At 36.4% G+C, this 12505-nt stretch overlaps 1 protein-coding gene across 1 annotated transcript; it reads right to left on the bottom strand.

Annotated features, from left to right (window-relative positions):
* Positions 1-7983: 7983 nt before the first annotated feature.
* LOC129440886 (uncharacterized) lies at positions 7984-12203 on the bottom strand. The gene is made up of 2 exons (XM_055200462.2): positions 12052-12203; positions 7984-10199 (listed from the first exon to the last, which is right to left on the bottom strand). The coding sequence occupies exon 2, from the start codon at positions 10097-10099 to the stop codon at positions 9806-9808; it is 294 nt and encodes a 97-aa protein (XP_055056437.2). The 5' UTR covers positions 10100-10199; positions 12052-12203; the 3' UTR covers positions 7984-9805.
* Positions 12204-12505: the final 302 nt, after the last annotated feature.

Consider the following 12505-nt stretch of genomic DNA (forward strand, 5'->3'; position numbering starts at 1 on the left):
TGGCCACACTTTTTAAAAAAGTATCAAAATCTTTTGAAAAAAGTCTTATTAATGAATTTAACATAGACATTAGTTACACACTAGTAAAGAGCGCAGTAAGTGTTGTTAATAAATTTTGAAGATTATTTCCAATGTTGTGGTTTAAATGTCTTTAACTACACTCGCCATCATGTCATTCGGTACTATGGTAAGTTTAATGGACATGTGCCATAGTGTTACTACTTAAAAGCATGAATGTGGTCATCATTGTTCCCGTCTAGCTCAATGGTAGGGCGCAATGCAAAAGGTCATGTGTTTTCAAACCTAGTAAACACATATGATGATAAAATGTATATGAATATAATCCACTGTAATTCGCTTTGATATGCGTCTGCCAAATGCATAAATGGCAATGTATTATTCAGGTCCACTGGTAATATACAAGTTATTTAGGTAATATGATTAAGTTATTTAACAAGCAGGGAAATTTCAATGTAGACTAGAAACAATTTATTTTATGTTGGAAGGGCAATGACGCCTGACCATCTTTATGTAAGGCGGATTAATAATGTATAAAATCTCAATATTAGCAATGGCTCCGTCAGAAATTAAAACCCTCCTTCATGCTATTAGTGTTTCATGATGTGTCAAGAAGTAAGCTGCAGTGACTTGACATGAAATCCCAAATCCCTACTAGAAATAGAGCAGGGATGATGTATTTTTGTAGGCCACCCTGGAAGTTAGCGGGACACTAAAGCCCATTCATTTTTTCCCATAGACTTTTGGATTATAGAATCTTCCCAAATGAACAACTTTTTTGAACACGAAACTCAAATGAACACGACTTTTAAAAGTCAAAATTAGGCGTTTTACGTTTCTAGTAAACGCATTTACTACCGAGCCCATAAGGTGCTCACGCGAAACCTTCATGTGCAGATTTTTTTTTAAAGTTTAGTTTCTCGTGCCCACGTGAAACTATCGTGTGCGCACGTGAAATTTTCGCTTGCACACATGAAACTTTTGAAGTGTAAATTACGAAGTGTAAATTAATTACGAAAGTGCATGCGCGATAGTTTCATGTGCGCACGCAAAACTAAACTTTATTAAATTTTTTCTCCATGTCCCCTTAGGGGCTCTGTAATTAACACTTTAAAATTCATAATATTTATATTCATCTTTTAAGCTAAACTTGTTGGACAAAATGTGTGTCATAAACTTTCAATAAACACAGCTTATTTTTTTGCAATAGTCCAAAAGTCTATGGGGGAAACAAATGGGCCTTTTGCGAGAGAACATCTCAGGCCTACCAAAACATGTAGCGTATTCCTATAGAGTTAACAAGACAATGGTTCCTTCGTCAAAAAGCCCATTACTCCTTTTTGTTAAACACAAATTGTATTATGAGCAATAATACAAAAGTTTGACCTCTACATGTTTTGTTTAACAAGATAATCTTTACAGATGAACACAACTTTGATAAAGTATGAGTTAACCTAACCTTCCGACATCAACACCAAGCTTCCGACAGCTCTTCCAAACTTTATTAAACACTTTTGAAGGGAACATATCATGAAAATCTGACTTTTTCCATGTTTAAGTGCTATAATTGGGTCCCCCAGTGCTTCTATTAACCTGGAAAATGTGAAAAAGATCAACCCAGTAACTTAGTTTTGGTAAAACATTCTCTGCAAGCATGTGAAAAAGAAGGTCATCGAAATTTGGCTCCCCTTGTGATGTCAGAAGGGGATAATACTGCCCCTTAATCGGCACCGTCCAACCATAGCACTGCCATTTAGTGCAGAGATCAGCTCATTTGCATTTTAAAGGACACACCCAAAAACGACACATTTTTGCTTGCACCTACAAACTGGCCATTTTAAGATGTTACAATAATTTATCGGTATTTTGAACTTTACATATGTACTATAGAGGCACCAAATACTTATTTGACATTTTAAAAAAGTCTTGTGAAATGTCCCCTTTAAAATCAATTCCCTCATAAGGAAATTAAAGGTATTGCGGAGGATTTTTTTTTCCGGGTGGATGATCAAAATTGGTCCTCCTAGTTGTCAATCAGGAGTGTTGTGCAATTGCATTTTTTTTTTAAATGTGGAGAAGGTGGTTCTTTTAAAATTCGAGAAAATCCTCCGCTACACCTTTAATTGAATTATGAATCTTTGCGGGGAATTCAGCCCATGTTGTGTTGTTTCTGAGATCTTTGTGCGTGATGATGTATGTAAGAAAAAACTCATGGGTTGGGTTTGGTTTATGTTGTAAAATAAAATATCTTGGTCTTATGTTTACCCAAGAACTTATTGAAAGAGTAAACCCCATTCAAAAAAGACTTGAATGATGAAACAAGTGCTAAAATGCTAACTCGCTTCCGGGTTTTGACTACAAAAATACGTCATCTCTGCGGCACTCATACGTGTAATATGTATGGAAACACTGGCCAAAAAAAGTAAAAACATGCTTCACATGTCCAGTTGCCTGATCCTAAAGCTAGATATTTTAAAAACGAATCGTTTCTAATTATGATGAATGTAATTTTAATTACCATATAATATAGATTACATGGAGTATAATACTTTGAAAAATACGTTTGTCACGAGCAGGGACTATTTGGTAATTAAATATTGTGATCAGTTATAACACGCTTTTCCTATGTGTTTACATTCTAACCGAAACTCTTGATGGTGGGGGAAATGTTTAATCAGTGCTATCTGTAAAAAAAAACAATGAAACCATCAAATCAGACAAGACTTCTTTTAACGGGATAGCCGAGAAAGCACTAGAAACACACGCGACATCAGGCTGCAGTAACACCCCTCAAACCCTCCTCACAGACACACAGCCTGATATATTACACCTTCCAGAAGCTTCTCTCTCCTCCAGATACAATCACAGCACAGACCACAGAGAATAATAGTGTTACAGTAATTTCTGCCTTCATTTTGTTTCCGATTATTACCAATACAATAAAAGTAAACTTTAATCAAAAATACAAAGTATGTTTTTATTATAGTGTTCTTACGAACGCTACATAAAATCAAAGCTTATCAGTTACCCACTTTAAAACTCCCGGGCTGTGCTGTATACTGCCTCGAGGTACACGTAAAAATGTTTGGTTTCCCAATTCACCACATTCTTTTAAATGCTACAACTGGTAAGTATTTATAAATAAATAGTCATTCGACCAGAGAGCATCAGGGTTTGCAGTGTTAGGAAATACATTTAAGCTAAACGTTAATATGAGAAAAAGCTACCAAACAGTACAGTATAAATTACTTGTATAAGAAATGCTTGGAAAAGTGTGAAGATCATGAATAAGGTGATAATTTGGTGCCACCGAGTGATCGCACGCCCCCTGCTGGTGGTCATTGCCGTCTGCAGTCTATACGCAATGACGTCTTTTAAATCAGCAGCAATTATATAAGACTACTTTTAATAAAATACTACATCTTGTTAGGCTACATTTCTTTTATTTAGTTATTTTGTTGACTAATTGCTTGTATTGAATTGGATTGAATTTAGATTGACTTATTGCTAAATTAACTTAATGCTAAATTGTGTTAAAGGGGTAGTTCACCCTCATCATTTTCTTAGCCTAAACCTTTATGAGTTTCTTTTTTCTGATGAACACAAAGGAAGATATTTTGATCAATGATGGTAAGCACACATCTGATTGTATCTTTTTTTTTTAAATCTGATTGTATCCATTGACTTCCATAGTAGGAATCAGCGGCGTCATGCACCAATTTGTTTAAGGGGGCACGTGTTCACAGCTCACAGAAATATTATAGAGCTTTCAGTCTTTTCCGTGGCACTTACATTTCTAACAATCTGAAGACCCCTGCTTTCATGCAAAAACCTCCAAAATAAAAGTGTTGACTAACTTTTATATCAACTATTCAATCGGAATAATGACATATTGGTATCATATTTACATCTGAAACTGCATGTTTTATTTATTTAAGTTTTAATAAATGACTTTGTTAATTGTGTCATTAACTGCATCCTATGAAATTAATGTACTTTTAAATCCGTATATAAACAACGAAAATGACATAAGCTATAGCCACGTCACTGATTTTAATGTTCAATAATGATTAAAAAAATGTAGATAAAATTATTAGAGAAACGCGCATTGCATCAAATTTTACCTCACATGTGAGCATGTGTGATTCCGCGCCCCCGTGAACTCTGGCGACCTTTGGCGTTGTACCAAGATGAATCTAGAAATGTATATAACGTCGAGACCATAGATATGTATATAAAGGCTAGATGGCTCGTCCGCGCTGCTGGCCAATGGAGTGCAACGTCCGCATTTTGGCGGCCATCTTAGGACAGGGCGCTCGCTCACTCGTAGCATTGAGTTTTAATGATGCAGGTACTTTTAAATGACCATAACTTGCTTAATTTTTTACCGATTTTCAAACGGTTTGGTTTGTTATAAACGTCAAAGATGCGCCTATGACACTGCATACCTATACTAAAAATAAAAAATAAATTCATGAAACATGTTAAAGCATCCAGAATTATAGCCACGTTAATAACGTTTGTAAAAACCCAAACCGTTTGAAAATCGGTAGAAAATTGAGCAAGTTATGGTCATTTAAAAGTACCTGCACCATTAAACTCAATGCTACGAGTGAGCGAGCGCCCTGTCGTAAGATGGCCGCCGGTGATGCCGTTAGGGACTCCGCCTTGAGCCATCTAGCCTTTATATACATATCTATGGTCGAGACTGTCACATTTTAAACCATACATTTTCTACACAGAGGAGGTTACCTGCACATTACGTACGTACTGGGATTTGGAAATGTTGGGAGTGTTTCTTCACGTTTTAATTCCTCAGATAGCAAAATGCAGCAACAGCAAAGAGCCCGTGAGCGCGCTCAGACGCTATGACGTCTGCGACTGCGCTGTCTGCAGCGCCTGCCGCCAGGAAAAAAAATTATGTTAACACGATCAAAACGGCGAAAATCTTCGAAAAGTGACAAGGATGCAGCACAGAATTGATATTATTGTGCATATTAAACAGATTAAGGGCTCTATCTTACACCCGGCGCAATGCAGCGCAATGCGCGACGCAAGTGTCTTTCGCTAGTTTCCACCCTAATTTTCACGTTTAGCGCCGCGTTGTTTAAATAGCAAATGCATTTGCGCCCATAGATATGTATATAAAGGCTAGATGGCTCAAGGCGGAGTCCCTAACGGCATCACCTGGCGGCCATCTTACGACAGGGCGCTCGCTCACTCGTAGCATTGAGTTTAATGGTGCAGGTACTTTTAAATGACCATAACTTGCTCAATTTTCTACCGATTTTCAAACGGTTTGGGTTTTTACAAACGTTATGGCTATAATTCTGGATGCTTTAACATGTTTCATGAATTTATTTTTTATTTTTAGTATAGGTATGCAGTGTCATAGGTACATCTTTGACGTTTATAACAAACCAAACCGTTTGAAAATCGGTAAAAAATTAAGCAAGTTATGGTCATTTAAAAGTACCTGCATCATTAAAACTCAATGCTACGAGTGAGCGAGCACCCTGTCGTAAGATGGCCGCCAAAATGCGGACATTGCACTCAATTGGCCAGCAGCGCGGACGAGCCATCTAGCCTTTATATACATATCTATGTTTGCGCCCCCTTTGCGCCCATGGGCGTTCTGGTCTGAAAAACGAGGTGTGTTCAGGCGCATTGTTGGCGCGTTGCTATTTTGAGGCAACTAAAATAGACTACGCCATTGACCAACAAAAACCTGGTCTAAAGTCTAAAGTCAATGGCGCAATATGTTTTATGTTATTTAAAGAGCGCATTAGTAATATGCGCCTATAAACGGGAGGACAACGCGGGTTTGCTTATCACAAAGTACATAAATGCGCAGCAGCACAAAAATGCTTTTAAATATGAAAGATCAAAGGATTGAATTTAAGAGATTCTTATTGAGTCTCTTGGACATATTTATAAATGAGGACTGATTATGAGACGTTAGAAGGCGCAAAGAGCTGCTTCACCTGTAGCCTGATATGTAAATAAATTCTTTGCTTTAAACAAATGCGTCTGTTTTTAAATGTTTTTTTTTAATGCTACCTCACGGATTTATTGTATATGATGTACCTGTGGATATGGCGAGATGAGAAACATTTGTAAGTAATGCTTAAAAAAACTCTTTGCTAAAAAAAACCGCTGTCCAAAGTGCTGAAACGTGAGGAGAGCCGTTTGTAATTTCTTTATCTCCTGTTTGTTACAAATAAAGTATTTTTAGAGTACAAACCTTATCTTACATACTTGTAAATTATTTTTTGATGATATTGGATAGCCATACATTTAAAGCAATTACAAGCCTGCTTTTTACTTCCATGAGTAAAAGAAAACGGGTTTTAAAGGTTTTAATAAAAAAATAACAATTTAAATATAAAGGAAAAACAAAACAATTATTTAACATTAATCTTAAACTGGGGATCTTCTACCTCCGTTTAGTTTTTCAGTTTACAAAGTCCGTCATCTAAATAGGGATTAGACATAGCGCCAGCGCAACTTGCTTTTAAAGGGAATGAGAGCTGTGACTCTCATTGGTTTACTGCACGTTACGCCCAAAATACTCCCATTACAATAGGCCTACCCTTTTCGACCATGCGCTCGGCGCAAAAACGATTTTTCCCGTCGTTAAATTAGCAAAAGTGGATTCGGACACGCCCATTTAGACGTTGCGCTGTGCGCTTTAGACAATGCGCTTAGATCGTTAAAATAGGGCCCTAAAAGTCAAATAACAGATTAATGGACGCTTCTTTGATTTTGAGGTTGCATGCAACGTGCCTCAGTTTGAATGGGCATGGCGCCTCTGGTAAGATTTATGAAAGTATTGTGATAAATGATGAAGAAGATATTATGATAAATAATGGTAAGCACACAGTTTATGGTGCCCATTGAATTGCATCGTATTTGTTTTTCCTACTATGGAAGTCAATGGTTACAATCAGCTGTGTGCTTACATCATTTATCAAAATATCTTCTTTTGTGTTCACCAGAAAATAAAATCATACAGGTTAAGAAAAACATGAGGATGAGAAAATTGTGACAGAATTTTCAAATATCATATATCAGTGCCTTGTTTTGTCTCGAGATGCACACCAGTATTGTTTTTGTAACTACTTAAAGGTGTAGTGTGTAAATTTTAGCAGCATCTAGTGGTGAGGTTGCAAATTGCAACAAATGGTTCAGCCCACTGCTCACCCCTTGCTTTTTTAGCTGCCACCGGAAAAACATGTCATCGTCGGAGACAAAAATGTTTGTCCGTTAAGGGCTTCTGTAGAAACGTGGTGGCACAAAATGGCGACTTCCACATAAGGGGACCCTCGTGCATGTAGATAAAAACATCTCATTCTAAGGTAATAAAAACATAACTATTCATTATAAAAAGGTATTTATACACCCATGATAATGTAAATTTTTATATTATATTGCATTTCTGTCAAGAGATCCTTCTAAAAATTACACACTGCACCTTTAAATGTCCTTTTATAACTAAGGCCCAGTCATGGATTAATCTAGTCCAGGCAACGACCCCTAAAATTTAAAGTTTTAATTGATTTTAAGTATAGCCTAATCAACAGCATTACCATTTTGGCATATTGATATAAATGCTGGATGAATTCTGGCTGTGTTCATCTACAAATGATCTAAAGCAGTGGTTCTCAAACTGGGGGCCGGGGACCCTCAGATGGTCCAGGGGGGTCCCCAGTTTTTTGACATTTTATAAAATAAATTAATTTATCATACATTCTATGTAATAAAACCTCAGAAAAATAAGGCTACTAACCAACACCAATACATTTTATAATTGAATATGTTTTGTTTAATTCATATTTTAACTTATGGAATGTTTTATGTAATTTTCCTTGGGGGGAATATGAAGGGATGCACCGTTCTCAAGGGGGGCCAAATGCTGAAAAAGTTCTGATCTAAAGGTGATATAAATTATCATGTCTACCAGTATCACTTTAGCAGCATTTTTTATTGTTTAGGTTTAATACATTTTTATCATTTCTTTTGCACAAACACATTGACATCAGAAATAACTTCATTTCATGTTTATTAAACTTAACAACAAGTTCAAAAATCCAGTAAAGTGTCTATGTAAATACTGTAAAGTGTACACACTGGACAAACTTCAATTTTGCAGGACTGTGCTGCAGATACAAGGTAACACATTTGATTACACCTTTAACCGACCGGTCTGCCTTGTTCTGTGTTATTCCAAGAACTACAGGCCCTGTGTCCCAAACCGGTTGAGCCGCTAGGACTGCGTGCGCTTACTCAGGTACAAAGAATTTCTCATCATCAACATCGCCTGAGTCACCTTAATGGAAACTAGGCGTATGACTACTTAATATAAGTACAGTGTGAGAAACACTTGTTTACAGAGATAAAATCAATTTTAACCCCTTAACTGGCGCGGACCTTTTTTAATGTTGGGGGTGATGAAAAAGTGATGTACACCTTCAAATTAATATAAAGTTTTTGGACTAAAAGCCTAATCTTGGTCTTATTTTAAAGAAAACAGTTTAAAGTTTTTCACGGAAGTGTCTAGAGGTTATAACAGTTTACATTTATTGTAATAAATAAAAATAATGCAATAAAGAGTATATTTTATACATAAAATTATCACAAAGGTTTGTGACTTTTACCAACAACGGCCACTAGGTGTCAGTGGTTTGCTGCATACTCTTGTCACAAATTAATAAATTACTGTCACTGCATTATTATTACTGCTAAAAGGTTTAAAAATATATATAAACCAACGATGTATAGTTTGTCGTGATAGATTAAAATTTAAATGCAAAATATTGAAGTAAACTCAGGTGCCCCACTCACTTGACCACACCAGTTTGGGTGGGTTAAATCAAAAATAGATTAATTTGAAAAATAAAATAAACAATTGGCATACATGTGTTTACAAATTTGTGCGTGTTCCTGTTTTATTAAATGCATCCTGTACAATATGGCTTATCATTAAATCAATTTAGTATTTGTGTTCTTTAATATGCAATTAAGTCTGTAAAGGTCCTTGTCACAGTGTTTCATTTGTATGTTTGGAGTAGCCAGCAAATCTTGTTCAATGGAAACTACAATGACACAATCATTTATCTGGAAAGTTTGAAAGTGTCTCTTTGTGTTTCTGTTTGCAAAACAATGAGAGTTTTTCCTCTAGTTTTAGTTTCAAGGTAAAATGGGCTGTTTCCCAACGTCCTGATCCATAGAAACTTGGAGGAGCCCACCCAGATATAAATGTAAAATGAAGAGATGAGCAGCATCATTGCAGTCCACCCGGCCCTCAGCCACTCAACATATATTCAGTTTTTAAACCTGTAGCAGAAATTGCAAACATTGTGCTTGTGAAGTATATCGTGTTGTGTTTGACTTGGTTGCAGTACTTAAAATTAAGTGTCACGCATGTCATTGTTTGCTCTTGCTCACAGAAACATCAGAGCTATTGTAACAGGCAAACAAAGGTAAGGTGGTTCAACAAAAAGCATTTAACACAGGCGATGTCTGAGAAATGAATCCAAATGTACATATTTAAGTCACCATGCAGAGGTCAACCCTTTTTGGTGACATTTCATAGTTCATTATAGCTTCATAGATGCTTCACAAAATCCATTCATTTTAGCACAGTGTTATGTGTAGCTTATGAAAAAAACAACACAGTTTAACCGGGTTTGGGAGACATTTGCTCATCCATCTCCGTGTGTCCCATTTTCTATTGCATTTTTATAATCCTTTACAACCCATAATCCTTTGCACTGGAAGGCAGGTCTCATTTCTTCCTTCGGCAACGACAGCAACAGGCATAGCATCGTCCCACCTGTTCTTCATCTTCCTTCACCGTGTACGTCCCCTGAGTGCTGTAAGCAGGGGGGTTTTTGGTCTCCCCGTAAACCGGCACGTTGGACCCTGGCGTTTTGAAGCTGCCGTAAGGGTTCGTGCCATTAGTGCGGTTGTAGGAGCTCTCTAAGGCCATGGGGTTCATGATGATGGTGCTGGAGTCGTCTCGCAGCTTGGCACGGGGAATGGTGACGTCACCATACGGGTTTTCAAGTGAGATATTCATGATGTTTGGCTGAGGTATAAAATCAGCTTCTTTAAGATTCCTGGACGTTTTAGAAGTTAAAGCTGGATTTGAGGCATTCCTGATCCAAAAGCTGATTTTTCTGGGGGGGAAACAAATGTTTTTAATTTCTACATGACAGGGGAGAAATGGGTTTGACAAAGCATCATGCCAGAAGGGTGCATCAAAGATTTTATTTATATATATATATATATATATATATATATATATATATATATATATATATATATATATAGATTCTTATGCACAATAATATAGCAACCACCATATAGCAATATACATTTTGTCCATTCACTTTAAAGGGACAGTAAGTAGGATTTACCCCATCTAGTGGTGAAATTGTATTTTGCATTTAAACGAATAGTGCTCTCTAGCGCCTTGCTTTTCCAAATGCGTGTTGCAACTACGTTAGCCGTTATCTACTCACTGATCTCCTTGTTCTTTTCAGCTTGTTCGCGTGTTCTGAACGAAAACGCGTTGCGGTAGCTTTTTGTCCCTCTCTGCTATTATAGTTTATTAAATGCGGCAGAACGACTTGGAAGCCTCCTTGGACTTACCCGACCAATGTAAGTAAAGAGAAGAAATTCTAAGCTTACAAAGAAAAGTCAGATCGTCGGCAGAGGTCATTTGTACCAAGCCCCTAAGGTGACATTGGAGTTAAAAAAAATTTAGTTTCATGTGCTCACGTGAAACTATCGCGTGCTCACGTGAAACTGTCGCGTGCTCACGTGAAACTGTCGCGTGCTCACGTGAAACTATCGCGTGCTCACGTGAAACTATCGCGTGCGCACGTGAAACTTTCACGTGAAAGTTTTACGTGAGCACACGAAACTAAACGCGGTATTTTTTTACGTGCGCATGCGAAAGTTCCACGTGAGCACGCAGTAGTTTCAAGTGAGCACGCGAAAGTTTCACGTGAGCATGTGATAGTTTCACGTGCGCACGTGAAACTAAACTTTATTACATTTTTTCTCCATGTCCCCTTAGGGGCTCCGTATATTTGACACCAACGAGAACATATTTATAAATAAAGACATTGATTTTGATTAATAAAATCCTACTTACAGTCCCTTTTAAAAAAATCATTAGGGCTGTCAAAAGATTAATCGCGATTAATTGCGTACAAAATAAAAGGTTTGTATTTGCATAATATATTTGTATGTTTATTGTGTGTAATTATTATGTTGTATATATAAATACACACATATACGAATGTATACATTTAAGAAAAATGTTATTTATGTTTATATTTTTTTATCTATATATAGGCTAATATAAAATATATAAAAATCTCAATAAATATAAATACACATGTAAAAGTTTCTCAAATACATACATGCATGTGTATGTGTAGGTATATAACATAATAAAATAATTGCACACACATATATTATGAAAAAACAAACTTTTATTTTGTATGCGATTAATCGCGATTAATCTTTTGACAGACCTAAAAATCCTATTAACATTTGTGTTTGACTTTAACTTTAATTAAGTTAAATATTAAATTTGTTAAGTTAAATATTATTCTTTATTTATAAGTTATGTCAGCTGCTAGTCAAAAACTTGACTTGCATAACCAATTTGATTGGACATTGCAGTGTTTTTTAATCAAGTTTCCTCTTTGATATTTGGAAATACTTGAAATGCATTTACATGCTCTCTTTGCCTTTGTCTTAATCAAATGTTTCTTTGTTCAGATACTTTTGACATGTACACTGTAAAATAGGATTTCAAATCAATATATATGTTTATGTTACTTTAACTTAGCCAATTAAGTTAAACAATATCAACTTGTTTGAATGTTAAAACGTCAAATAGTATGTTGAATTGACTTGCAAAACCAAGTTGTTTTAACTCCCATTTGCATTTTTTTACAGTGTACAAACACAGACAATGAAGATTTTCTTAAATACAGATTAAACGTCTCTTACCTGAGGAGGCCCGGCTCTGATTTCTTCCGTGAGAGTCCAGTATCAGTTCCTGAAACAGCTGCACACCGTTGTCTCCTCTGAGTTGTGTTCTTCCGTGTATCTGAAAGAAGGTGAAAGAACCCTGAGCTTCCAGGTTGAGGGTGGAGCCCATCGACCGTGAGTCTTATTTACACATGGCAGTCAATGTGTATGTAACCCCACCCTTGGGAATTTAAGTATGCGTGTGTGGGGGAGGAGGTGAGAGTCATTTCAATACTTGTGTATTATTATAGAACAATACTTGACAAAACAGATTCAAACTTAGAAACCCAAGCAGACACTTTGGTTTTAGTTTTCAAGTTAATAGCATGATGTTATGCAACAAGACGCTCATTTTTTTTTTCGACAAACACTGCTCTGTACCAGACTACACCTCCTGTACACATAGTTGGCTACCTGAATTGTTTACCTTGGT

This window comes from Misgurnus anguillicaudatus, chromosome 22, assembly GCF_027580225.2.
Source record: "Misgurnus anguillicaudatus chromosome 22, ASM2758022v2, whole genome shotgun sequence".
In the NCBI taxonomy this organism is placed as follows: domain Eukaryota; kingdom Metazoa; phylum Chordata; class Actinopteri; order Cypriniformes; family Cobitidae; genus Misgurnus; species Misgurnus anguillicaudatus.